The sequence below is a fragment of the Penicillium rubens genome (assembly GCF_028828025.1).
Source record: "Penicillium rubens strain IBT 27055 chromosome Unknown utg000002l_segment0_segment0, whole genome shotgun sequence".
In the NCBI taxonomy this organism is placed as follows: Eukaryota; Fungi; Ascomycota; class Eurotiomycetes; order Eurotiales; family Aspergillaceae; genus Penicillium; species Penicillium rubens.
In genome coordinates, this window is record NW_026890600.1 from 7,723,299 (window position 1) to 7,750,239 (window position 26,941).

The following is a 26,941-nucleotide window of genomic DNA, read 5'->3' on the forward strand; positions in this document are numbered from 1 at the left end:
CAATTTATATGTAATAATTCATATCTATGAAAATTCGAATATTTCCTTTAATGTCATTCATTACTGCCAAGAGAAACGGTATCAGTCTCAATCTCCTCCCCCCTCGACTCCTCTATATCAACGGCCAGCCGCTGTCGGCTAAGCACTGTGGTTATTCTCTATTTTCTACCTAGGTAGACTCGAATTAAGATCTCTACGAAATTGCATTACAGTCCCAATTCCATCCAAGTACTAAATAGTAGTAAATACCTATAACCCCAATACTACCCTAAGTCTTATAGGATAAGCCCGGTCTTAAAGCACGAACAAAAGGAGACCCGGAGTATTTCCCCCCCTTTTCCTCTCGAGTCAACTCATTTTCTTTCACCCTTTTCCCGTGACACGAAAGAAAAGAAAAGGGCAAAAAAAAAGCAAGTTACTAATAATGAAAAAAGTCCCCAATTTCAATTCCGTTTCACCATTCACGGGTTCCCGGTCTCCCGTCTCCCATCGGCCCCAAATCTCCCCTTTTCACAAACCCGCCGTTTTATGAGAGATTCCAGATAGTCCAAAAAGTACAATCCATACATAGTTTCATACACTCAATCCCAATCCAGCATATTCTAATTCTTACTTACTCCATCATCCCGTAAGTGGCGTATTCCTATCACAGCTTGGCAGCCCGATCCAGATCCAGTCTCTCCAACTATCGCATCAACTGCGTTGGCTGAGGTCATTGCCCAGGTGGGTGACTCACATTACTAACTAGGTATACGCATGGATGAGTACTTACTACTTACCTACCTAGGTCATCTAGGTCGTCTAGGAGCTAATGATTGCTGGCTGACAGCTGACATGACATCCGTATATTGCAGCATGCGTCCTCCATACGGAGCACCTCCGTCCACGGGTACAATATACCTTTACAGTAAGCACATGCACATGCCAGGGGTGCCAAGCTGATCAAATCCATATCTCATGGGTCCTCAAGCCCTTCCGTCGCGGTATCTGGTATGTATGCATGCATATATGCAGGTACATGCACGGGTAATATACGTGGAGAGACGTGGTATGAGGCCTGCTCGACGAGCTGAGTAAGGGTTGGGGGATGGGTTGGGGGGAGACAGGAAAAAGAAAAGACAAGAGTCAATTCAATATGTACAGGTCTATTTAGTCTCCGACATTTGAAATAAAATCAAATCCAAATCCTTCCTGCAGTGACGGATAGCAGTGGATATAAGGCCGCGTTGCGTGAAGTTTGGGCTGAATCAGACCGGGATACTCGATCCTGGTCTAAGCCAATGCAAAGTACCTTGTCTAGTGGGCGAAGCTAGGGGAATTAACCCTATTTCTGGCTCCAGAGAAACAAAACAGGCCGTAACGGCAGGAAATGCGAAAAACATGTTACAGCTCGAGGGTCTTAGAGCGGCAAGCCGGCCGGATCGGAATAATCGCTTGGTGTCGGTCTTGGACGTCTGCTGTCGTGTGGATCGAAACTGCCGAGCGCTTTGGAGTGTACCGAGTGTGCTTGACCAGGTAGTGGGCTATGGCCCGCAGTCGACACGGACTTATGTATCTTTGCCGGCGATACAAAATGCTACAATATGTAGTGCAGGGCAGTCCAGTGTAGTAGGGCAAGTCTATCGCTACCCCTTGGGTATTCAATTTTCGGGATTGACACCTATCCAAGTCTACTGAACTGTTACCGTCTTGGAGATAGATACAATATGTACCTTTAGACCCATGAATACATAAAAACAGCAACGCCGAATGCAAGTGATGGACTGACTCATCGTCCGGGTGAACAGAATATATCGAGGATGTGTTGCACCTTGTTCAGACAACTCAAAACGCCGCTTGCTGGATTGTATGGAGATGCAAAATTAAGCCGTGAAATAAGCCACACAGAAAAGTTCAATTCGTAAGATCGTGATCGTCGTGTGCGGTGAAATGCACACAGGAATGCTGGGGTTTAGGTTCGTTTGGAGTGTCCATCATCCGAGTTGGGCTCTGCCTCTGCCTCGACTGGGGCTGGGTCGCCCCGGCGTTCGGGACTACCGTAGCCCATCTAGAATCAAGTTAGAGGAGATCCTCAAAAAAATATGATTGGCAACATACCTTGTCAAGTTTGTAGTTAACCATGAGAAGACTTAACGGAATGAGGGGGAGGGTGGCGATGACAGCCAGCGTCAACAGCCTGTCCATGGTCTCTTGGTACGCACGGTTGATGGCAATGCGAGTTGGAGATCCCATTGGGTACGACAGAGCAGTGGTCAGTTTGCCAAAGATTTCAGCAGCTTGGCCTTTGCTTTCCTCGGGGAGGTAACGGAGAAGTTTGTGTGGGATGGCAGAGGACCAAACGGCTCCTGAGACAGCGGCGCCCACTGCACCACCCATCTCCATTGAAGTCAGGAACATCGCAGTGGCTGCTGCGACTTCCTGGTGGCTGGCGGAGGCTTGGACGCCCAGTTGGACGGGCACGTTAATTAGACCGCCTCCGATGCCGACTATGACTTGTGTGCCGAGGACTTGGAAGTGCGAGGCTCCTTCGCCTCGGTATAAGAGCATCAGGGCTAGGCCGCTCATGTACACAACACATCCGATGGTAATGTAGACGCGGTATCGCCGAGTGTACTTGATAAGCAGCGATACGCTGAATGCAGCAATGGTTGAGGTGAAAGAAAAGGTCTGGGTGACGCGCCCGGCAGTGGCGACGTCGTACCCTTGTACAACCTGCAGGTAGGAATACAGATAGGGCTGAACGGAAAAGTAGAAGGCCACTAGGTAAGGTTAGCAAGGACATCTCAAAAGCCGAGAGAATACTTTGACTTACTGAAATACCAGAACGCCAATGCACAGCCCGCAAGAGCAGTCCTCTGCTTGAGGAGGTGGAGAGAGAGCAGGGGTTTGGGTGCCAATTTCCGCGAAGTCTCCCAGAGCGGTAGCAGACACAGGCAAACAACACCAAGTGCGATCATGACCAGAATACTGGCATTCTTCCACCCGTTCTTTGCGTTGGCCGCGAGAGTCAAGGGCACCAAAATTAATGTGACAGCAGCCGACAAAAGGACCAGTCCACCCACGTCCAGATCGTACCAGGTCCGACGCATGATGCTGGCCAAGTCCGTCCGTCTTCTGGTCCTCTTTTTGATCAAATTCAATCTCTGGGCTTTCCGTTGATTGAATAGCAGAGTGAGGGCGAGTGGCAGGAAGGATGCGGGCAAGATAATAGCCCACATTCCGTAACCCCATCGCCATGAGGAAGTGCGCAGCACCGCCCCCGCAATGGTCGGCCCGAGCCAGACCGTAACCAAGAATGGGAATTCGGGCAGGAGGGCGAGGAAGGCACGGTTGAGCAAGTCACTGCTGTCGGCGATAAAGACTTGTTGGAGGATCTGCAAGCCCGTCGAGCCGGCGGAGTAGAAGATTTGGGCAGAAGCGTAGGTCTGGACGTTGGTAGAGGCAGCCATTTGGATGTATCCCAGGACATAAATAAGGATGCTCAAACAGAAAGCCTCGAAGCGACCGAATACGTCGGCGATTTTAGCCATAGGGGGTTTGATGACAGCTAGAGATCGATTAACGATTAGCAGCGGCTCATTTTTGCGGGGTAGTAAACGCACCATTGACCACATTTTGGACAACGAGGACGGTCGATATCAATGAATGTTTACTGAATGAGCTCGTCGCATATGCAGACAGCGACATCACAGTCTGACCTTCCAGCGACGTGCAGAATGCCATGAGGAATATACTTCACGCTAAGTCAGCAGGGGTTCAGCAAAAGCACGGGACTGCAAGCCACACGAACCTGACGTAGGCTATCATTAAAGACTTAGTTGTCCAAGTCAAATTGATGGCCTCAATCTTTTGCACCCCCTCCTGTATTTCATCCGGTGTGGACAGCCCACTAGACTGGCCCTCGACCTCGCAGTCATCCTGCAACAGTTGGTCCCTTTCATCTTCCATTCTGGCGTTTTCGTGTTCGATAGTGCCGTAGGACGGCCCTGAGCGTGGATCGAGAAGTGGCATCTCGTGACCGATGCACACCGTTACCACAAGATCGTATACGTTCAACAGAAGTATTCTCTAACGGAAAGCGTCCATATAAGAATAACCGGCAAAAGAGTTCGGTCCGGGATTGGTCGAAACCATATACAGAAGACAGCGACCTTAAAAGCGGCGATTAAGCGGGAAACAGATCATCAAAAAAGAAGAGTTCATGCGACATCAGAAGTGAAGTAGCGGCAGGTGTATCACACAAAAAGGAAAAGAACCCCTGCTCTAATAATGAGTAAGTACTTCCGCCCTTCAGCCCAGTAGCCCGAACCAGTCAGATCCACAGGGAAAAAGAAACGACAACACGAGATGTCAACAGCGAATCGGAGACCGGATTAGGACAGGAAAAGAAGAAAATAAATATGGGGCGCGATATGTAAAAAGTTGTGGAAGCGCGCTTGCCTCGGGGGTCAACCCATGAAGGGCTATGGTAAGTAAGAAGCAGGATCCAGTAGGCAGCTATGGGGCAGATTAGCAGATGGGTAGATCCGCCGTGCTTCGGAGGGGAGACGCCCAAATGTAAGGGGAAACAGGTCTTGAAGAGTTCAGGCTTGCAAGTCTTGGGTTCGCTGGGCAAAACGACACCAAGCCCGATCGTCGGTCGCACTTATGCACGTTGATGGGGTCGGTGGTGGCAGAGAGACGAGGTGAGAGGCTGAGGTCTGATCTCAGCTCATCTCTAGCATTCCAGGATGCTGCACCAAGACAGTTTAAGAAACAGTGTCCCGAGGTCACAGTCGTAGTCCAGTCACCATTCTGGGATGTTGAGATACCCAGCTGCCTCTCAGAGTATTATTCCCCAAAGGTATGGGAAAGATGTGTCAAAGAGGAAAATTAAAAAAAGGTGGAGTTCCGGGCACGGGAATGTTACAATTGGAGGGGTACCCACGGAATACATCAGTTCACTTAGTGGCATGGGCTGAGGCTGTGGTACTGCACTGGTACTGCCAAGTCACTTTTTCCCTGGTTCACCTCATCAGATAAGATGAAAGTTTGATTTCCCTTTTGGTCTTTGTTACTGTCTTATTTGTTGTGAAGGTCTTTTTTCTTTTTTCTTTTTTCTTCTTTTTTTCTCGAGGGAACTTCATAACTGCATAATATATACGAAACGTCTCCACTATCTGGCAGCAACATGCATTGAGACCCCGTTAATTAACTCTGACCTAGGGAAACATCATGTCATTGCCGGAATGACGGAGCCGGTCACTTGACCTGGGGATATATCATTTTCCCTCCTATGTTGTATATCCAATGTACAACATACAATATTTGATATACTTTGTAATGAAAAAGATATTTGAAAAGGGGACGGAAGAACGGAACAAAAGGAAGGGATCTCTACTTTTCTCCACTTGTGTCATATTAACACGCGACTGGTGTGACCTCGGCATCCGAAATAGGGCTTGTGCGCATACACCCGATTATCGGGATTACACCGCACTAGGCATAGTAGGATCAGATAACTCCAATTGGGAAGGTGTGGTATTCTGTCTAAGTTAGTGTACAAATATAGGACAGCATTGCCTCAATATGAAAAGTGAACATGGACAGAAGGTGGACTCGAAGTCTACATAATCCGCATATAGGTAGAGGCCCAGGAGCACAATGTATGTTATAGACATCCGACACAATGCTGAGTCCCACCTAACAACGCTAAAGTCTCAATGAATTTGACATGCACAGTGTACTTGTAGATGCGTTTTCAAATTAGCATTAACTGCTCCATTAATGCACCTGGTGACCACAAGTGCGCCAACATGGCTGATCACCCGCCATGACAAGGATCGAACAATGAATCTGGGAAGGAATCAATTCGAATGACTAGAACCTGTCCGCACATCGGATCGGCTGATCTGCGCCATATCAGTCATCTTTGGGACATGCACAGGTGGACCTGAAACTCTGTGGAGCCGTAGTATATCTGCAGCAAGCCGATATCTTTAATTCTACCTATATTGATGATGGACGTCCTGCCATGCCCCATTATGGTTTATGGAAAAATAGTATCGCTATACGAAGTACTTCATTTCAATTATCCTACTCGTCATATATAATGTTGTTCTTCGTAGTGGCCATCGCCATTTACTTACTGGGACATATAACCAAACAACATCCCGCTAACCTATTCCTGGTCGATAATCAAATGTCCGAAATTGACAGAAAAGTCCTTGCCCTCACTTGATGGCCGAGCAGCATAGACACCAACCCAGAAGTCCTTCACATTCTCCTCGTCAAAGACCCAAGTGACCTCCCGGATAGGGGACTTCTGCAAGCCCTCGACAAGATAGATCCACAGACTGTTGTCCGTTTCCTTGACCAGCTCAAGAGTTGCTGCACCACCGCCTGAGGGCACTGGAATCAAGCTCCAGTCCGCCCAGTTATCTTTGGCGACGACGCTGAGGTGGGGTCTGCCGTGGGTGAGTTCAATGCCGCTCTTCACCCACTTCTGGCCACCATCGGCGGTATTCAGAACCAGGATCACACCGCCCTGGTCATACTTCTTCTCCCAAAGGGCATTGAAGGCGACGCGGATCCGCTTGAAAGACTTCAGCGGCACAGACTTGTACAAGATCGGGGCCGAGAAGCGGATAGTGGAAGGCGGCTTGGCCCATATATCTGTAGAAGCTGGTGCTTTGATGATAAACTCTGGAGGGAGAGTACCGTTGCCTGGAACTTTGGCATCTGAGTTGGCGAATTTGAATTGCGATTGCGACATGGTGGGATGTGGAATGCGGGGAAGCAGTGGTAGAATCACAGATGGAGTATGTTCAGTCACCACGCCGTCTGTCATATATTTGGACAAGAGGGTGGTTAAAGTGGAAGATTGAGGATTCCAGACTATCTAAACTCAGATAGTGAGCAGAAAGATAAATGATCTCACTTATGCGACTAAAACAGGCAGTGCCCCGACTACAGCTACGTCACTACATACCGGACATTTATCGGAAAATCATGGCGCGCAACTGTTTTCTAGTGAATTCATCCAAAAGCTACGTAGACATTCTCGAGTTAACACTTTTGTTCTATATCTTATTTCGCTATTTACAATCATATTCCTAGAAGTCCAGAAACATTTGAGCTCCACGATGTACATCATCTACTCGACCGGTACCACGTGACTACATTGATGATGTAAGTTCTCCGTGGGGCCCCCAGGTTACTTTTTGACTATCATCAATCATGGCTGCAGGGTGCCAGCTTATTGGACCAAGTTGCAGTTGAAGATAGTCCCAAGGGTGTATACCCCTTTGGTGACACAACCTACCATGACTACACGACTACTTCATCCCGATGAATGGGAGCTTGCCTCACGATCCTCAATTGATTCGCAGGGGACGTTCAACCTCGACGAAGCCGATTTTGAAGCGCAGGTCCCTTATTCATCCAAATTCGGCGAACGTCAACTGCCCTGGCTGTCTCGAATCTTTTCGACGGCAGCAGCGGGTTATCGTCGCCTAAACAACACTTCCAGACCGGCCCTCGCAGGCACGCCACGACCGAGCTGTTCTCGACGTTTTTGTATCCGCCGCTGTTGCTACCTCCCCGTCGTCGCCGGCATCGTTTTTGTTCTCGCGCTTTTCACATCGATACTCTTCCCCTCATATACCCATCTGCCCGCGCATTATTCTACACTCCGGAAATCATTACTCGAGAGCTCGTATCCCGGACGAGGCAATCCCCGCCAGGAGAAGGTCTTCATTGCAGCAAGCCTGTATGATAGTGGTGGCGAGCTTGCACAAGGCCAATGGGGAACGCAACTTCTGGAATTGATTGATCTGCTTGGGTCTGACAATGTGTTTCTGAGTATCTACGAAAATGACAGTGGCGAGGAGGGAGAGCGCGCATTGCGCGCGTTAGAGGAACAAGTGCAGTGCCAGAAATCCATTGTGTCTGAAAAGCACCTGGACCCAAAGACTGTACCGACTGTGACCATTCCCGGTGGATCAAAGCGAATCAAGCGCATCGAATATTTGGCCCAGGTTCGGAACCGAGCACTACAGCCATTGACCGACCACCCGGATATGAAATTCGATAAGCTACTCTATCTGAACGATATCCTCTTCCATCCCGCCGATGTCCCCCAGCTCTTATTCTCAACAAATGCCAACGAAGACGGCATTGCCCAATACCGTGCAGCCTGCGCCGTAGACTTCGACAACCCCTTCAAATTCTACGACACATACGCCACCCGCGATCTTGAAGGCTACAGCATGGGTCTCCCCTTCTACCCATGGTTCACATCATCCGGCAAAGGCGAGAGCCGAAGCGATGTGCTAGCCGGCAAAGACGCAGTGCGAGTGCGCAGCTGCTGGGGCGGAATGGTGGCGTTTGATGCCAAATACTTCCAACCCGGCTCGCCGCCTACAACACCCAACCCAGCACGTTTCCGCTCCGGACACGATCTCTTCTGGGAAGCGTCTGAATGCTGTCTCATTCACGCGGACATTCAAGACCCACAAACCAACGTCGACGAGATCACCGATACGGGCATCTACATGAACCCGTTCGTGCGGACGGCATATGACCACCGCACCCTCTCTTGGCTCGGAGTCACCCGCCGCTTCGAGGGGTTGTACTCGTTCCTTCACAACCTTGGCAATCACCTTGTCGGTCTGCCCTGGCACAATCCCCGTCGTGCGGAAGTCCCCGGTCAAATTGTACAGGAGACTGTGTGGGTTCCGGATGCTGCGCAGGATGGTGGCGGCTCTTTCCAGGTCGTTGACCGGGTTGCGGGCAATGATGGCTATTGTGGTCGTCGTGGCCTGCAAGTTATTGTTGAAGACCGTAAGCCCGGACAGAAAGGATTCGAGAATATTCCTGTCCCGTCGTAGAAGCTATAATGTTCTGGAATCGATACCCATTCTACCCATTCTTGTCATATAGATTTGCTTACATTTCGGTGTCTTTGGTGTACCAATAGTTTTCTTGGTAACGTCTTTAGGATCATTAAATAAACCAATAATATACCAATGTTTATACCTCTTGCTTTAGCTAAGACTCCGCTCTGGTGTATCAAAGCAAGCACCTGGAACCGGAGTTGAAATCCCTCCTCTGGGATACCCATCAAGGTCATCACGGCAGCGAGGGGAACAAGAGCAAAATGCTGAGGTAGAGAGAGGTTAGTCGTTGTTTTTATTGGCGAAAGAAGTATCATGATGTGCCAGCATCCGAACAGAAGTCTACAGACCAGGCCGGTTCCGCAGATAGCTATAAGGGCGGAATTCCCCCATTTCCCCGCATTTCCCCGGATATGGTATATATAGTATGCCTAGTGGTTACTTGCTATACTACCACTAGGAGGCAATAGCTATCGAAATTCACCATGGCCATCATCTCAGAAGCATTGATCTCAGTCTGGTCAAATCTACCAGCCATCCTTGTTACCCTTGCCTTATTCCACTTCACTCGCAATTATCTCAAACCAGGAGTAACGTCAATTCCCGGACCATTACTGGCTAAGATAACGAATCTTTGGAGGTTCATCGATGTCGCCAATGGTCGTGCAGAAGTGACGCTTCACAACCTCCACCAGAAACACGGGGACTATGTTCGACTAGGACCTAACGTGGTCAGTGTGCGGAATTTGGATGCCCTGAAAACTATATATGGCATTAATAAAGGATATGAAAAGGTGTCTCCAAGTTGCAAGAAACTGATCGGCCTTTCCGCTAACATTCCCAAGACACATTTCTATTCTGTTCAGCAGCAGCTTGCCAAAGGCAGACCGACGCCTACACTATTTAGTACAACCGATGAAAACTTCCATGCTGCTATTAAAAGGCCTGTCTCATCAGCTTACTCGATGAGTACCCTGACCGAATTCGAGCCTTTTGTCGATAGGACTATCCATACCCTATTTGGGAAACTGGATGAGTTTGTAGCTGAAGCTAAAGTATGCGATATTGCTGCTTGGCTACAATACTGTAAGTATTCCATTTCTCCCCGTGGAACATGAGAGCAGGAGCCAATGTAACTCGAAAAGATGCATTTGATGTCATCGGAGAATTGACATTCAGTAAGCCACTTGGGTTCCTGGAGAAAGGGAATGACGTCGACGGCATCATCGTCGCGTTGGAGCACATGCTCGACTATTCCGGAAAGGTTGGCATTGCGACAGATGAGGTAATTAATAAAGCTAATCAGATTGAGAGATAGATTGGGCAGATGCCATGGCTTGACTACATTTTCATCAAGAACCCACTCAGGAGCCTTTTCGGAGGAGGATCGACCGGGGCTGTAGCTCGCTTTGCTCGCGCACGACTAGATGAACGACTGAACCAGCAACGCACATCACCAGCGGCCAAAACACACAAGGACTTCCTCGATCGGTTTTTGGAAGCGAAAAAGGAGCACCCGACTATTGTAAACGATAACCAAGTCTTCTCGTATACGATCAGCAATATGAATGCTGGCTCCGACACGACGGCGATTTCCCTCCGAGCAATACTGTATTACACCCTCAAGGACCGCCGGGCGAGTATGAAGCTGCACCAAGAGCTCACCATGGCCTTGGAAGAAAATCGGATCTCTTTACCTGTCTCGTGGAAACAAAGCCAAGAGCAACTCCCTTACCTCGATGCAGTGATCAAAGAAGCACTACGTCTTCACCCGGCCGTGGGATTGATGCTTGAGCGGGTCGTGCCCGTCGAGGGACTCCAGCTTCCTGATGGCCCGTTTCTACCGGCGGGCACGATAGTCGGTGCTAATCCGTGGATAATACATCGCCACTGGATCTTCGGGGAGGATGTGGAGTCATTTGTTCCGGAACGGTGGCTCAAGATGAATACTGAGTCTGAGGCTGATTTCCAGGATAGAAAGCAGAAGATGCTTCGTGCGACATTTACTTTCGGGGCTGGACCGAGGACATGCATTGGCAAGAATATCAGTCTGCTTGAGATTTATAAGCTGATTCCATCGTTGTTTCTAAGATATAAGGTGAGGATATGGTTCCAAAATGAGGTCCGACTCTAACTAGAGCCCTTTCTAGGTTGAACTCAATGATCCAAGTGCAGAATGGGAGATTGTTAATGCGTGGTTTGTGAGGCAAAAGAATATGGATGTGAGGCTGAGATATAGTGTCATAGCATAAGCCTCGAAAGGGGACAAAGAGGGAAGACTAACTCGAAAGGGTAATCTACACTCTGCTTACATTAGGCCCAGAAGGTTTTATATTCCAGATACTGATTACCTGAGACTAGAGTAGCTGAAGTTCCCTTGCTGGCTTGGAGGAGCTATTAGTAGAAGACCTAAGAAGATCATGCTTAAAAGGTCTCACAGCCCGTTCCAGTGATTTGGCTAGTGTCCGTAATAGCTGATGAACAAGATATCCTATAACACAATGAGACAGATTGGTAGAAGCCTAAGCAATCTCTAGAAGAGCAATCAAGAGCACTGTTTGTTCACTGGAAGATCTCTTTGTTTAGCATACATACATACCCAGACCTGTTCTTATGTGAACATGCTTACAGGTATGATATGTTCCTTATGGGAATGATATCCTAGAATATCTATACCTAAGTAACCTAGGTGGTATATCCAAGGACCTTAGAAACATATACCCTACATAATGTACATAGGTAGGCAAAGATATACATACATACTGGTATGTTCCTTCCCGTTGTGGCAACGTTCCCAAAAGGAAAGAGAGCCCGTCAATTTGCCAGGCGTGCCTTCCCAAAGTGAACAGTTGATCCTAACACGACCTACACGTGTCTGTCACATAAATTGTTTTTGTTTTCTCCCTCTTCTCTTTTTCCTTCTCCCCACCCGGATACTGGATACTCTGTTCCATCATGGAGAAAGCCAAAGTCATCGGACCTAACGGTCTTGCTCCGGTTTCTCTTCAGAGACAAGCAGACATTCGCATCACCACCGAGGTCATCTACGACGTGATTACCAACAGCAACATGATTAGCCTGGAGGAGAGCGCTCATGCTCCTGCTGCTGTTCGTAACAAGGCTCGTGCTGATCGTCTCGCTGGTGTGAAGACAGTGTCGGCTCGCCTCAATGGCCGTCGCTTCACCCAGGTGAATGTTAATGATGAGCCGCGTAAGCTTTGTGATGCCTCGAAGGATATCGAGAAGGCGATGAAACTCGCAAAGGTACGTCACATCCTTCCTCCATCCACGCCCCATCCACACCTTGACATCTCCACATGTGCATCTGCTCCTGTATTCGACTCATTCCTGTTCTCTGCCCTTGGTTTCTTTTTGTCCATGGGTCCCCTCGATCCCCGCCACTTCCGAGGACAGCACTTACCTTTCTTCGTCCCGTCTCACACTGATCTTGAATAGGACAAGCAAGCTGCTGCTTCTCGTGCCACTGCCCCGCGTGCCTCCGTTGCCCTGAAGAACTCTGGCATCGATCCGCGTGCCGAGCCGTTTGTTCCGGCTGGACCCAAGGATGAAGTCGCCCATGCTCATGCGCCTCTGAAGAGTGCCCCCCACAAGGCCGCTCCTGTCAAAGCTGCTGGCGAAAGCAAGGACGCAGATAACGAGTCCGCCGCTGGTTCCAAGAAGGCTGGATCCACCGGGGGTGAGGACTCCGCAGCCCCTCCCAAGAGACCCAGAGGTATTACTGCTCCTGTTGATTTCATGAAGCAGGTCCGTTTGCTTCACTTGCAGAAGCAGATGGCATCCAAGGCTGTCCCGGCTGGACCTCCTCGTCGGATTGTTTTCGGGAACCTTCCGGAGTTGGCGGACATCTCCAGCGTCCTGCAGCTTGTCTACGGCGGTGCAATCGAACGTGCCTGGAGTGAGAATGGCGAAGTTATTGTGCAGTTCGTTGAACAGGACGTCTGTGTCAAATACTTTGAGGACCATTGCGAGGGGATCAATCTGAAGGATGGCGATAACGACATCACCATCTCTGTTGTCATGCCCGAGGAGGGGCTGCAGGATAACGCCGAACTCTGGAAGCGTGTGCAAGAGGGTGCTTCTCGCGTCGTTTCTCTCTCTGGTCTTCCAACTGGCTTCAAGACTACCGACAATGAAAACGTCTTGGGTATTGCCGCTGGCCCTGACTGGGGTGGGAAGAGCTTCGAACGCATTCTGATCAAGCAGGCTGAGGTAAGTTTGCATGCCAGTATTTATATGTTTTGGGTACCTACTCACTTGTCTTTCCAAGTCCGGTGTTAATGTCTACGTCTCCTTCTACGACCTCCATGACGGTTGGAACTTCTTGCAAAGCATCAAGGAGGGAGCGTACGACTGCATTGCAGGCTTCGAGGTTGATCCGTAAGTTGTCCGTTTACAGTTTCCCACACGATTGTTTACTGACTAGTTATTCCACCAGCTGCGCTCTGGCTCCGGGATTCCATTTCATGGATGAACCCAACCTGATGTTCTCTGGAATTCTTGCCCTGGGGGAATAGTTCGATAGGAACTGCGTATCCCTCGGCGTCCACGGCCGAGTCGATAGCCATCATGGCTATTTGAATGGAGATATGGGAATCAAGAAGGAACATCTCTGATTGAGATCTTGCGATTTGTTTCGATGGGGTTTTTAGTTGATTCTTCCTCTTGTTAGGAACATGACTATCTACCGTAGCCACTGAATGAGACATAAGTTATGCAATTGAGAACCCATGGGAACACGGGATCACAGGATCACAGATCCTAGAAGCCCTATAGCATATGGCAGCTGCCACAGTAGGAAAGATCCAACGTAGACATGCCGGTCAACCATGACGATGCCCGACACACACACCACCTTAGCCGTACAACCCAGATCCCTGCACGCTCACCCTCGCACAACCTCGATGCGGTCTCGAAGATCCCCGACATCAAAATCTCCAAGAAACGCCACCTTTGCAGCGAAACCCATAATATTTCGGCCTGTCTAATTGGCCAAATTAAATTAAATTAGTCACGAACTATATCGGCAGTTGCAGTGCCCCTCCTGCCCTTTTCATATTAGTGCTGATGAGATTCGACAGCGCCGAAGAGGGACAGTGGTCAATTGGAGCATATTGTGGAGTTTGGCAATTTAGTGCAAACTGTAGCGCCGGGGATGTCGAACCGATGTGGATAGCTTTGAGTTGTCTAAATTTTAGCTTGAGAATGGTATTGGTATATTCGTATACACTGCACGGAGTATACGGAGTACAATATATACAAGATAGACGTACAACAACTCTGCAGTAAAATGCCAGTAGCCAATCCAACCTGGGATGTATGCAACTCGCCCCATACGCCGTATTACTTCGACTTTCCGTGCAGAGTCGCCTTGGAATCAAGATTGGGTGTCTCGCCCTGTGACACAATAAGCTGTGCTATTTCGATACTGCAAAGCCCAGCATCTTGTTCTACGCTTCATATGTTACCTACAACATAGATCGCACACTGAGTAGACTAAATGTGAAATATGCCATATGTAAATTCAAACAATTCCCTTGATACACTTGTATTATACAATACAATGCCAAAGTACATTTACCATTTGCGTCTGGAATTTCCCCTGGATTTCACCAACGAACCTGCTATATCACATGTGCATATATCTGAATACCAAAGCCTCGGCAATATTGAATTCTTCACGGGCTCAGATACATAAGCATATTCTGTATTTATATCGCCATTTACAGCATAACACAACATTTGAAGTCATTTAACCCCCCTTATTACACTCCCAGCCCCACAGAGAAGAACACACAATCCCACGCCCCATAGAAACAATGAGGCTGAGACATCGGATCGGCATTTATCTTTTCTGTCAAAAAAGAAAAAAAAGAAAGAAGAAGAAAAAAAAAAAACCGATGGAGCCCGGGGATGAAGTCCCGAACCCCGACACGCTAGGATTTGGCAGGCTCCATTTGCATGTTTTCTTTTTATTTTCGACGATCTCTATTTTGTTCGTACTTCTACCCTCACCGATCTCGTGTTGACAATAGATAAGATCAAAAAGGAAACAATCCAAACAAAAGCAAAGAAAGCGAATGACGAAGCACGGCATGTCAATTCCTCCATGTCAACTCGTCATATAGGATTACCTATTGCGTATACATATGTGCGTCGTATACGATATATATTTTATGTTGTAGCTACGGTTTGCCTAGACGCATCCGTCTATCTATTAAATAGCAATTACCATATGTAAAAGACAGATCACCGAAGCTATATTGTACGCACGGTACATAAGTACCAGAGCCAACAATGCGATCCTCAGCCTAAGCCCCTAACATACCCATTGTCCTGCCTTGGGGAGATTCTTGTGCATTAATACATGCAGGTACTTTGGTTGTCTACTCTTGCATAGCGATCTCGAACAATGGAGACAGATAGATGAGAGGAAAGGGGGGACAAGGGGAGGTCGCGAAGAACAATAAGAAAGCCCCTGACGAAGCCGCGGAAATGTCAAAACCGCACTAGATAGTTCACTCGATAGCTCCTAGATCGAGATCTTATACGAAGTCGACAGAAATACGAGATATAGCGTTCATCTTGGCGTGAAAGTTAAGACCCATGATCGACGGATCTGAGGGATTGACCGGGCAGTGGATAAGTTCGTTCCTTAGCACGGTCTGGCCGGCTATGCTGAGTAATGGTCTTTCATCTACGTACCTATGTTGTAGGTATCCATGTGGGAACACAATGGTTGTGGATTGGCAGTGCTGCATATACATGTACGGGACATATGCCTGTATGCCCGAAACGGGTCAGGATCTAACGGGTTGCCGGCTATCCTTCCTGGACTGGGTTGGATGAGGCCGGAACCTCCGTGCCGAATATATAGGGTGAGGAATGACCATGTGCGTCGGGATTTGGAATGTAGGCCAGGAAGGACAAAAGCAAGGGGAATTTTGTGTGTTCAACAAAGATGCAGAGAGGGTAACGGACATGCAGAGATTTATGTGTGATTCGTCATACGGGATAAAGGTGGAAAGAAATGATGTTAATCGAAATTCGACATCGACTCTTTAATGTAATATCTAGATCTAAATCCGAATGGGGTTCGACTCTCACGGTATGGATTGCTCCATACGACATATTGTAGATATTATAGACCAAGAAACAAGCTTGGAAGTAGGAAGAGAAGGTGTAGAGCGAAAAGACAGGATCCCGGGTGGAAGATTTGGGGGGGTAAGGAGAGAACATCCAAAAGACAACAGACCTCCCACGCTGAAAAGAGGTATCTTAATAAAGACGAAGACCGACCCACGCAAAAGAAAACGAAAAGACAGACAAGTGACCTTCCCAAACAAAAGAAACGAAAAAGAAATCACTATCGCAACGCAACGTCCCCATCCTTCCTCATCCAAGGATACCAAACATTAGTATATTCCCGAACACCAAACTTCGGCCCATGGGCTTGATCCCCCATCGAAGGAGAAGCACCCTCCCTCAAGAACTCTCCATCCCGCAGACGCCTCTGCTCCCGCAGAGTCGGGCACTTCTTCTCCTTAATGAAGCGGTAAAACTTGCACTGGATACCCTGGAAACCGCGTCTCTGGCGATTAGGGAACTGACGATTGAAAGCCTCGCGGACGTCCTTCCACTCCCGACACAGGTCAACGCGGTGGTACCAGATGAAGTACATTTCCTCTTCTTCGTACTTTGGCCGCGGGGGACGGCGACGGTCGCCGTTAGTGGAAGAGGAGCTTGAGACGCTTGAGTAGCGCTCGCGCGGATGGTAAGGGTCTGGCGAGGAAGGGGCGGACAGCGAGATTTTGTTTTTGCTTGTGCTGGCGCGGTTGTCGGAGGGCCGGTAGCTAAAGAACATTTGGGACGGGCCCGTTACATGGTTGGTGCTACCTTGGATTGTTGCTGTGGTGGATAATGCTGAGCTGGTGTTGTGGTAGCTGCGGTTGTACCAGTAGTTTGGGCTTGGGGGGAAGCTTGGTGAGGGTTGGTGGTAGCTGTGACGGTTGGATGAGATTGAGGCGTGCTGGGAGCGTGGAGAGATGTCTCCGTCGCCTGGGTTCAGTAAGGCGTCGATTTTCATTTTGCTTTGTCGTGCTGATGGGAGTGTGGCGTATGATTCTGTGTGGGTTGCCATTTTGGATGCCAGTACGTATAAGAAATTGGCTTTGGGGATTTTATAGAGGACCAAGCTTTCCAGAATGCTCAGACCAGGTCTGATAGTAGAAGTGGGGAATATAGAGAGGTCTATATCAGAGAGCCCATGGACGGATGTGAAGTACAGAAGATGAAGTATGATATGTTCCTTGGGGTAAGCAAGGTTTATAGATCTCTTAAGGAAGAAGAAAAGCTGGAGCACCACTCGGTCTTAAATGAGGGAAAGAACAGAAATTCGAAAAATAAAAAGTCAGAGACTAAAGCGCTGTTGGATGCACTGGACCGACTGCCTGGGTCTGGTGTTCCTTTTGGCCCCCCTGTATAGCTGTGTACCGCGGATACACAAGGCTCGTTGGGCTAACAGGGGTCCTTTTTTCTCTCTAGAGGTTCGGTCCCACCCCCAGAGAGACATATTTCTATTCAAAAAAGAAATAATTAAATTGGAAAAGAATTTTATTAAAAAAAAAGGAATTAATAGACCGGTGAACCGGACAGTTGCTCCGTGTTCGGTGTAGTGGAGAGACCATACTGTTGTTTTTTTTTTTATATAATTTTTCAATTAATTTGATATCTTTTGAAGATGTGGCGATAGTTTCGGTCTACTCCGTTCCTTAACCTTTTCGAATCCTTACAACGATTGTATGGGAAAGTTTGGCTTTGTCTATACCGTTGGCGTGTTGGCTTGTTGGCTTGTAGCTTCATGACACAATCCGATCGAATCGTTTTTTTCTTTTTCTTTTTTCTTTTTTTTTCTTTTTTTTCTTTTGGTATTGTACATATGCAGTTACGAAAAAAACGGGGGCCACGCGGTAACCAAAATTACAATTTACCTTTAGCCTTTTGCGATTTTAGCGCCAAGGCGAAGTTTATGAATGACAAATCCCGAGTTTGGAGAATATCAAAGTAGTTATCCGAGAAGATTCGAGATGTAACAGATGAATGAACGACTTCCTAAAAGATCAAAAGGGAATTGATTTCTTGTTTCTGTACATATCTGCACTGTTATTGCATGAGCGATTAGGTGATAGGCTTGAGACTCCTCGAGGACACATATGAGTTAATATAACAAAACTAAATAATTAATAAAGAGATGAAGAATCGAAGAACTCGCGTGCATTTTCTATTTTAGTGTTTCATTTGCGCTGTCCAACGCTATCCAACGCTACCCGTTCATGTGAGAAGTGGATAGGTAACGGACTAATAGATACAGTCAGGTGTGATTTTTCTTTTTCTTTTTCGAGGTCATGGATGTGGGAAGGGAAGTGCAGAAATTAAGGGAAAAAACGAGAAAACCAACACAAACGCGCGGCGTCTATTGGTAGACGCAAAAGTCATCTGTTGCGGCGTACGCCATGGTCCTGGGATGTTAGGACGAATGAGCGCGAGGAGCTAATGCAAGCTCAATTTGGCATTGCCAACACATCTCCAAGCATTATGAGGTAAGAGAGATCCTTGAAGACCGTGGCACACAGGTCTCCTCTATCCTCTTCAGGGCCTTTTTCGGAGCTGCCGATAACCTATAGATGTACTCCGTACTATGTCCACTATACCTACAGATCTCAAATACCCGAGATATAGCGAACCATGGTTGATTTTTTTGTCTCAAACACCGGACGCGGGGGGAATTGGGGGAGAATCCAACTTCAACTCGGCAGCAGCCGACCACAGCGGATTTCCCGCGCAGTCAACTTGCATTGAAATATCGAAGTGATACATGTCCACTTTACGGATCCCGTTTACTGTGATGTTACTCGCGTGATAATAATTTTCCTCTGCGCCATTTTCCCCTCGATCTACGCCTTGACCAGGCCGATCGTCAGTCATCTGCAGCCGCCAACGGTTTTCTTGGATTTTCTTCAAGGTTTGACCGTTTGGACCATTCAATTTGATTTTTTTTTTAAAAAAAGGGTTATACAATATAGGCAGGTATATGCAGGTAGACGTAGTATTCCCAGGGTATCAGGTATAGAAACCTGTTCTAAATCACTCGGAGACATTAACCCATGCAATCTCTCTCAAAAATGACCAGAAACAGGAAAAGGACCAGGGCTAAAAGAAAAAAGGAAGGAAAAAGATAAAAAAAGAAGGCAGAGACGTTGTGATCGTATCTCTGCGGCGCAGTCAACTTGCGCAAGCGCCAAATCCATACTTAATTAGGGCACCATCGGCCACTTCTGTATGGCCCGTTGTTTCCGAGACCCCCCTTGGCAAGCCTCTCCTCACAGGCAATCCTAGTCCCTGAAGCCCCCGAATTCCGTGCAGATCGGATCAACATGGCTCCCCCCGGGGCTAAAGCCAGCCTTTCCCCCCCTCTCCACTCTGTTTTCTTTGTCTGCCGCTCTCCACCAAGTCCTAAGTCCAATCAGGATCTCTTTGGCGTTCGTCAGTCGCGTAGCCGCAGCCCGTTTCAATCACGTGAGATTATAGTGGTATTATATATTCTCGTATGTTTCAGTTTACAATACGTAGTAGTCAGTGTCTTGCATTTTTTCTTTTCCATATTGCTTTTTCATCTCGACAATCCAATACACGGAGTACACTAAGAGAGGAGATGCAGATAATATGCACCGCGCTTGACCCCCGCTGCGACACGAAGATCGACTCCTTCCTGAATAGACATATCACCGTGCTCATCCATGGTTGCCAAAAAAAAAAAAGAAAAGTGATTTTCCAAGTTTAATTATCGTCACATTGCGCGAGTCATGCTGTGCATATTGGGCCCTACTCTTTAATGGCCAACCATTAGCTAGGAAAAAAATACAAAATACAAAAAAGAAAAGAAAAGAGAAAAGATATTCCATTTAATTTATTTAATTTCAAAACGTGGGCAGATTGGTCCAAAATTCATCTGTATCTATCCAATCACCTTTTCCTATCGCTTAACGTCTGATTTCATTTCTTTTTCTCTGCGGTGAGAGGTGTCGAAATCTCATCTCCCCTTTTTCTGTACTTTTTTTTCTTTGTTTGGTTTTTCTTTGTTTATATGTTATAGTAGCTTCTTAATTATGAGCCAGAATATGCAGGGTTGAATTCCAAATTCTTGTTCTCCAGGCCCTTTTTCTGCAGCCGTCCCAAGTCAGGAGCCAAGAACGCTATGTCCTGTTGCTAGACGTTAGCGATAGCCGCCGACTGCCCCACGGTTAAAGCACGCAATTAACTGGGTAACATTACGGAGTATGTTGTCCTCGATTGCTTACGCATACTCTGTATGGACCTCCGTACTCCGTACTATTGCGGAGTATAGATATGAGCATTGTCCTTCAAAGCCAAAGCTAACTAAAGTTGGGGGGTTTTCCGACCTCGATCTAGAATTCCATTCAGATCTGGACTCATTCGTCTCTCGACTTCCTGAAATCTCCGTATTTGGAACGGGAAGGTCCGGTCGACAGGGCAAAAAAATGACTCGTTTGGTGCGCAAATTTCCGACAAATGCATGGATACTACATGGTAGGGGTATCAGGATCCAACATGTCTTGGATAGGCACTAGACCGGAGACGCGCATTCACTGCGCAACAGGCGAACCCACAGTTTTAGAGAACCGTTGCCTAACGAAGAGATTGGTTCCTCTCCACCACGGGCCAAAGAGAAACTTCGCCAATCTGCAAATCGTCTGTAAGTACGGGGTACTCCGTAGGCAATCTCTTGACGGAAAAAAAAAAAGGGCGGTTTACAATACCTATCATAAGAAACAATCCCGAGGAGATTCCAAATAATACCCAATAAAGGTGGAGGGTTTGAAACTTTTACAGGATCCCCTCCTTCAACCGTGGAAGGGCCTTTTGAAGCTCAGATAGTTTGCAAGTAAACCTAGGATCGGAGGCGATCCTCCGAACTGCGCCGAACTGTCAGATCTAAGACATCTAAGAATGTACTCCGTATGGCATGACACAAAGTACTTTTACTGGAGGGCGTTTGGAAACCGCAGAATAGTGCTTGATTTGGATTAGTGGAGCACGTTGTCAACTGGTCATGTTGGCTAACTATACGGAGTACCAACTAGTCAAGCTACCAACGGAATTAAAAAGCGCATTGAGCATCCTGCATTGGCGCGAGAACACCTGACAGTGACCTCCTGCACGCAAGAGTGACCATCCCGGAGACCCCGGTAATTCCGCAAAGGTGTTGGGCTCTGGTTGGCGTTGGCTGTTGGCTGTTGGGCCCGCAAAAGGCGCAAAAGCCGGGCGCCAGTGTTGCAACATCAGATCATGGGTCCGGGTAATCTCCAACTATCTCTTGGCTATTATTTAGCGATCCTTCAACGCCATCAAGAAAATAATTTGTGGGAAAAAGCCCTGGAGAGAAAGTATAATTAATAATCAACTTGACCCAAACCTGCCCAGGTGGACAACCCCGTAGCTCCTCTCGGCTTTCCGATTCGGCTCCGAGTCCCCTTTCTAGTTATGGGGCGTCAAATCCCGCCATCTGGCCTTCGACCTCCCAGACTCGGTGTATATTTCAGCCGCATGGTGCCAAGGACACAGACTTTCTCGCACTAGCCACGACGCCTACATTAGTAGGAGCAGTAGCTGCTGTACGTCCGTATGTAGGTGCTTTTACTGAATGTAGTATAGAGAGCATGTAGTGCCGCAGTGGACTCCGTTTTTGGATACTTGGAGACGCAGGTAGCCTAGACCAAGTACCAAGACCACGCAGGACGGTTGATGTGCAATGTTGTCAGGACTTAAATCCGTATATCTCCGCTTTTTGGACCCCACGCCAGCATTTGCTCCAAACGATAAACGGCCCCAGTCCTGCACGGTTCGATCCAGTGCAGCTCACCCGCAATGAAATTGGACACGATTATCTTCCTCTTTTTTTCCAAGTTTGATTGTGAGTCTGACATAATACCTCTCTCGGCACAGATATCATATACCGTCATGCTAACATCATGCTAGCATCATACTAGCATTTTTACCCCCTGTACGGAGTAGTTACTATATTGTACATAGTACTATTGGACCAGGTACGAATGTCAAAAATGGGGGGAAGACATGCCAAGCAAACTCAATATACAGTATCTACTAGTGTCTCCAGCTTTCTTTTCCCAGATGCAGTCTAGGGCGAGGTACGGAGTCTGTCACCTTTGTCTGAAGGAGATCTAACTGTTCGGCAGGTCATGAAGACGGTAGTATTTGTCAAAAAAAAGTAAAAAAAGTGCAACAAAGAGAAAACGTGGACTTATCCAATTTCCGTTTTGAAAAGTTAAAAATTACCATGAAAGTTGAGTTCAAAGAACTTGCAAAAACGACTAGACTCCGGATTCCGCCACACTTCTGGAATGGATCGACGCGCAAATCACAAAGAAATGATAAGCGAAGCAGCGAATGAAGTTCCCCGGCTGACATTTCAAAAATACAAACGCTAGCTCATTATTACCTAGGTATACAAAGCTGTCTTAGACATCGCTGTATTTTATATTTCCATTACGTTAATTACTGCTGATCGAATCGCGACTTGCGCTAGTACGCATCCGGATAATGATGGCAGAGCTATGGATCCCCATATTGGATGATATCACGGCAATATCAACCAGCTTGACAGTACTCCGTACTCACACTCCTTATAGCTATTATACATTGTTCAGCGTGGATAACATCAGTCATGATATTAATATTAATATACAAAATGCTCGAAACGCACCAATCCGCTGCGGGATATCCACAGAACCCCTCTATTGAATTCCATGACCAAAAGAAATAATGTCTATCAAATGATTCGTTCCATCCTTCGAGGAAAATACTATAATCTCCGGTCCACTATTGGATGTTTTTTTCTCCCTTGCCGATCTTCTTCACGGCCAGGCTAAGTGGGTATAGCTTCTGCTTCTGTGTCGAGGCTATCGTTTGTCTGATGACTTCCCTCCCTAGAATTACTGCTATCAAAATGGAGTAAGACGTATACTGTACCCTGTAACTATGGCTATCATCCAGATGCTGTTGCCATAGCCACCATTGTCCGCCCCCAAGCCAAGAAGTCGCCTGATCCTTGTGGAGATGGACGGAGTACATTATAAGCACTAGTGACACGTGGGTTTCGTGACGAACTGACGGAGGCTGTGCTTATTTCTCGTTTCGGATGGTCTATTCCTTCTCGGCTTATGTTGTTAGCTTGATCCTGCTTGTTCTGGAATCTGATGATGTACGGAGTACGGAGTATAGGGGGTTGTTTATCTCCAGCCCCCCAGGTTTCCAAGGTGGGATAATTTACTCGGAGACCTAATGGTAGACGGTTACACGGCAGTAATATATTGTAGAACGTATGTAGAAGCTGGTTCTGATTTATTTTGTTCTTCCGTTCTGTTCCGCAGACTCTTCAGCTCGAGAGAACACCATCTGTCCAGCTCAACTCTGGTCTGTGCAGTACGGTCAGATGAGCATACATATACATATTCAGCGGAGGCCAGTGTCAAGACCTTAAATTAAATAGGCTCACTACCGGTTAAACACACCCCTCCCGTCTTGATAGGGCGTATATGCAACTTCGCCCAGGTATATGTGGAGAACAATGTCATTGTCAGACCCGAATGGGATACTTCGAGCCTATCGTCTCTTTTCTCTGGAAGATTACTCTCATACAACCACTACAAAGGGCCGTCAGCATGGCCATGCCGGATCCTGCAGAATATTAAATTTCCACTGTGGATTCCGATCAGCCCTGGCGGCCTAATTTAGCACTTTGTTACACCGCAGCCGATCGAACGATATGCAGTGCAACAATGGGATGTTGCCATATCTGCGATGTACTGCAGCCTATGATTTAGGGATTTTCACTGCAAATCGCAAATGGTTGAATTGAATGTGATATGGTTAGGGAACAAGGGGGTGACCAGGGTATGGATGCAGCGTATGGGGAGATGTGACATAGAGAATCCTTCGACGCAAGAGGGAAAAAAAAAGGAAAAAAAAAAAAAAAAAAAAAAGGAAAAAGTCCAAGAACCAACAGTTAGAATCGTCTCCTATTCGTCAGAACGAACAATACTCCTAACGGCATTAGCATCACTTCTATTGAATTATGATCATGAGCGACCGCGGCGATCATGAGTCAAATGCACGCGCGTTGATGTCTGGACGTTTGTACACCTTTTTAGATCACGATACCTAAAGTAGTAAACAGTCAAATGCTCGGCGTCCTCTGTAAAATATCGGTGAAAAGACCGATCAGGTCAATGCCCGCACGTGAATAGTATTTCCTATACAGCCACGCCAATCAGACCCCGGGCATTGACGACAAGGCAAGAGCACTAATGCTGCCATCATCACACCGAAGCCAGAGAGCCGGGTCGTTAGCTCCGGGATCGGGCCTTCTGGCGTGAGCTATTTCTGCACTTTGATGTTTCAGCTGATAGGGAATTCGCAAGCCTGTTAAGGAGGTTGGGTATTGGACGGAATGTGTCGCTTCGGGATTTGTCGTCGAGTGGATCGAAAGGAGGGGGTGGGGGCACTATGTTTTTGGTAGTATTCGTCTGAGTTTGAGCTTGAGGTCGTATTTGCGTTGTTTCGTTTGGTAGACATCACTGCAAGGACTATACCTAGTTTAGTAGGTAGTTAATTTTCGATGGTCTTCACGGCTTTTGAATTTCTCCGAATTCTGGATCAGAGTCAATAATCCCGTGCTTTGAAGTATAATCAAAGTCCAAAGTACATTTCCATTCGACTCCATCACCAACCTTGGCAGGTCGTTTTATCTTCAGATATTATTATTAGCACCCGTAAAGTATAATCGGGCACTATCGTATAGCAGACTTGGCATTGATCTTCAGGTATTCAGCGGGTTTGGGTCTTCAACGACTTCGAAGACGCCAAATTGATAGTGTATCCTAGTCAATGACGAATTGCTTCCGACGTTCCTCCGACTGCTGCGAGATATTCGAGCCCAACTAATAGCGGATACTCAAGAGACTCTCGAGCACATGAACCCGACGACAAGTCGCATATCTTGACTCTGTTTGGCAACAGCCTTGATAGTTAATGCTCCCATTGGACCATTGCAGGAGCACAGGCTCAGAGCGGACTCATTTCGGAGGTGACGTCGGCCTTGTTCATGGATACTTTTGCGAGTCAGAACGTTGCACGGTTGTTTCGTGTTTGGAGACGTGCAGACGGAGAACAGGATGTACATCTCTCAATGAATCAGCCAAGGGGCTGAAGGATCGGGTTAAAATCATCCGTGCTTTGTATTTATGTTTGGTAAGTTTGCTTTACTGTAATTATTTCAGTGGATTAGTAAATTACCTAAATTACCTCTAGCGTGTCGGTTTTTTAATATTTTTAATTTCCTTTTGCAGAGCCTCACCTCTTCACACACACACTCGCTTGTTACATCCAACCAACCAGCATCGAGTATTAGATTGCAAGGGAAAATCAACCATGGAACCAAACTGAGCTATAATATAGTCCCATTTCCACCCGAAACACTTCGGGGTAGCCGAACGGAGAACATGGAGGTGTAAGTATTCTTCAGTTGATCTTCCATTCTTCTAAAGCTAAAAGGTAAAAAGGCAAATGTGGAAGGTAAAAGCGTGAAGATTACGAGATATCTGGCATCGTGCACGGGATCTGCCCTCCATGCCAAATCCTATCTTTTGTGATCTTCGAGGACTTTGCATGTGTTAGGCCGCTTTTCCCGGTAGACATGGGGCTATTTCTGCAGCAGTAGTGGGGTACTCCATACGGAGTACCGGAGTAGCCTCGCCTTGAATATTTTGATTGAGTCCACATGTATGGAGTAGAGTGATATCCAGCCTTGCGTCGTTGAAAGGCTACCATGCATTCATTCAGCGCCGTTGGAACGCACGTGCAATTGTAACGTGTAATGTATTTATTGAAGTCTATTTCATGTCAAATAGAGGCTGTTCGCCGTACATGTTGGGTTGGCGACTAGCTTATAGCGCTACACTAGTGACCGCTATAGGATAGATCTCCTGCGACATGCAGAGTTTACCGTTTCGGGACATGCAGGCAGCCTAATTCGTACAGCGAATAACAGCTCGGCTTCTGGACTATACCAAACACCGGTCTGTAGTAAAATGTACATTACATGTATACAATATAGATCACCATAACTCGCTATAAACCAATCACTGACGGAATGAACTACAGGAAATATATATCTCCATCCAATAGACAGCTATCAAGTAGCGCCTAGATACAAGATCGACAACACCAACATGTATATCTGAACACCTGACCCAACAATATCATCATCATCACCAACACAACAAAAAGCAATCAATATGTTCTTGATCTCATCCAAAGCCCAACACCAACAGCATTGCCTCCCCTACCCGCCCGTACAACCCCCAAAATCAAAATGACTTCATCTGCATATCTACCCCGCATTACGCCTAAGCCCCGGACCATCCCTAAATCTCGTCACATCTCAGTATGACTGCATCGCAAAAAGCCAAACCACGTGGCACGATAATTAACTCCTTCCTATCTCGATATTAAACAAGCGAAAGCCGCCCCCAACACAACCCGTCCCCTCTGGTTGGTTCATCCGGGCTGGATCGGAGAATTGAACGTTAGCCCACACACTCCCCCCCCCCTTGTGCTTTTAAACTTCGATTGCCTGATCACCTTCCTTGCACGGAGTTCTTCCGACTACACTGGTCCGAGAGTATGGCAGTGTTACCTGCGGATATGCTTTTTCGGTCTTGGGAGGGTGGGCACAGGTGAAACGAGGTACGGGGGTTGGTATGGACTTGGTAAATGGGGATGAGGGTTTGTGACGCCGTTGGCTGTTGTTTTTGATGATTGTTACTGGTTGTAAATGGCCTATCCTGGATGTATGCGTCCCCACACGTCTGGGGATTCTCGGATAGAAGGGTGGTATAATATAGTAGTATAGGTTGTGGTAGTTTTGTTTCAGGTTTCGGTTTCGCTGC

The 26,941-nt window shown here is 47.3% G+C and overlaps 6 protein-coding genes across 6 annotated transcripts; 3 read left to right on the forward strand and 3 right to left on the reverse strand.

The window, feature by feature from the left end:
* Window positions 1-1,951: 1,951 nt before the first annotated feature.
* On the reverse strand, window positions 1,952-4,011 carry mirC (siderochrome-iron transporter MirC; the record flags this gene model as incomplete). The annotated part of the gene is made up of 5 exons (XM_002564865.1): window positions 1,952-2,047; window positions 2,098-2,759; window positions 2,813-3,547; window positions 3,603-3,733; window positions 3,791-4,011. The coding sequence occupies 5 exons, from the start codon at window positions 4,009-4,011 to the stop codon at window positions 1,952-1,954; spliced, it is 1,845 nt and encodes a 614-aa protein (XP_002564911.1).
* Window positions 4,012-6,160: 2,149 nt separating this feature from the next.
* On the reverse strand, window positions 6,161-6,754 carry N7525_005349 (uncharacterized protein; the record flags this gene model as incomplete). The annotated part of the gene is made up of 1 exon (XM_002564863.1): window positions 6,161-6,754. One exon carries the CDS (start codon window positions 6,752-6,754, stop codon window positions 6,161-6,163), a length of 594 nt encoding a protein of 197 aa, XP_002564909.1.
* Window positions 6,755-7,304: 550 nt separating this feature from the next.
* On the forward strand, window positions 7,305-8,870 carry N7525_005350 (glycosyltransferase family 69 protein; the record flags this gene model as incomplete). Its single annotated transcript, XM_002564862.1, has 1 exon — window positions 7,305-8,870. The coding sequence occupies one exon, from the start codon at window positions 7,305-7,307 to the stop codon at window positions 8,868-8,870; it is 1,566 nt and encodes a 521-aa protein (XP_002564908.1).
* A 491-nt stretch (window positions 8,871-9,361) lies between these two features.
* On the forward strand, window positions 9,362-11,128 carry N7525_005351 (cytochrome P450; the record flags this gene model as incomplete). Its single annotated transcript, XM_061213370.1, has 4 exons — window positions 9,362-9,962; window positions 10,022-10,140; window positions 10,195-10,974; window positions 11,027-11,128. 4 exons carry the CDS (start codon window positions 9,362-9,364, stop codon window positions 11,126-11,128), a joined length of 1,602 nt encoding a protein of 533 aa, XP_061070391.1.
* A 703-nt stretch (window positions 11,129-11,831) lies between these two features.
* N7525_005352 (uncharacterized protein) lies at window positions 11,832-13,411 on the forward strand (the record flags this gene model as incomplete). Its single annotated transcript, XM_061213371.1, has 4 exons — window positions 11,832-12,140; window positions 12,333-13,106; window positions 13,165-13,274; window positions 13,333-13,411. 4 exons carry the CDS (start codon window positions 11,832-11,834, stop codon window positions 13,409-13,411), a joined length of 1,272 nt encoding a protein of 423 aa, XP_061070392.1.
* Window positions 13,412-16,260: 2,849 nt separating this feature from the next.
* On the reverse strand, window positions 16,261-17,034 carry N7525_005353 (uncharacterized protein; the record flags this gene model as incomplete). The annotated part of the gene is made up of 1 exon (XM_002564859.1): window positions 16,261-17,034. One exon carries the CDS (start codon window positions 17,032-17,034, stop codon window positions 16,261-16,263), a length of 774 nt encoding a protein of 257 aa, XP_002564905.1.
* Between the last annotated feature and the right edge of the window lie 9,907 nt (window positions 17,035-26,941).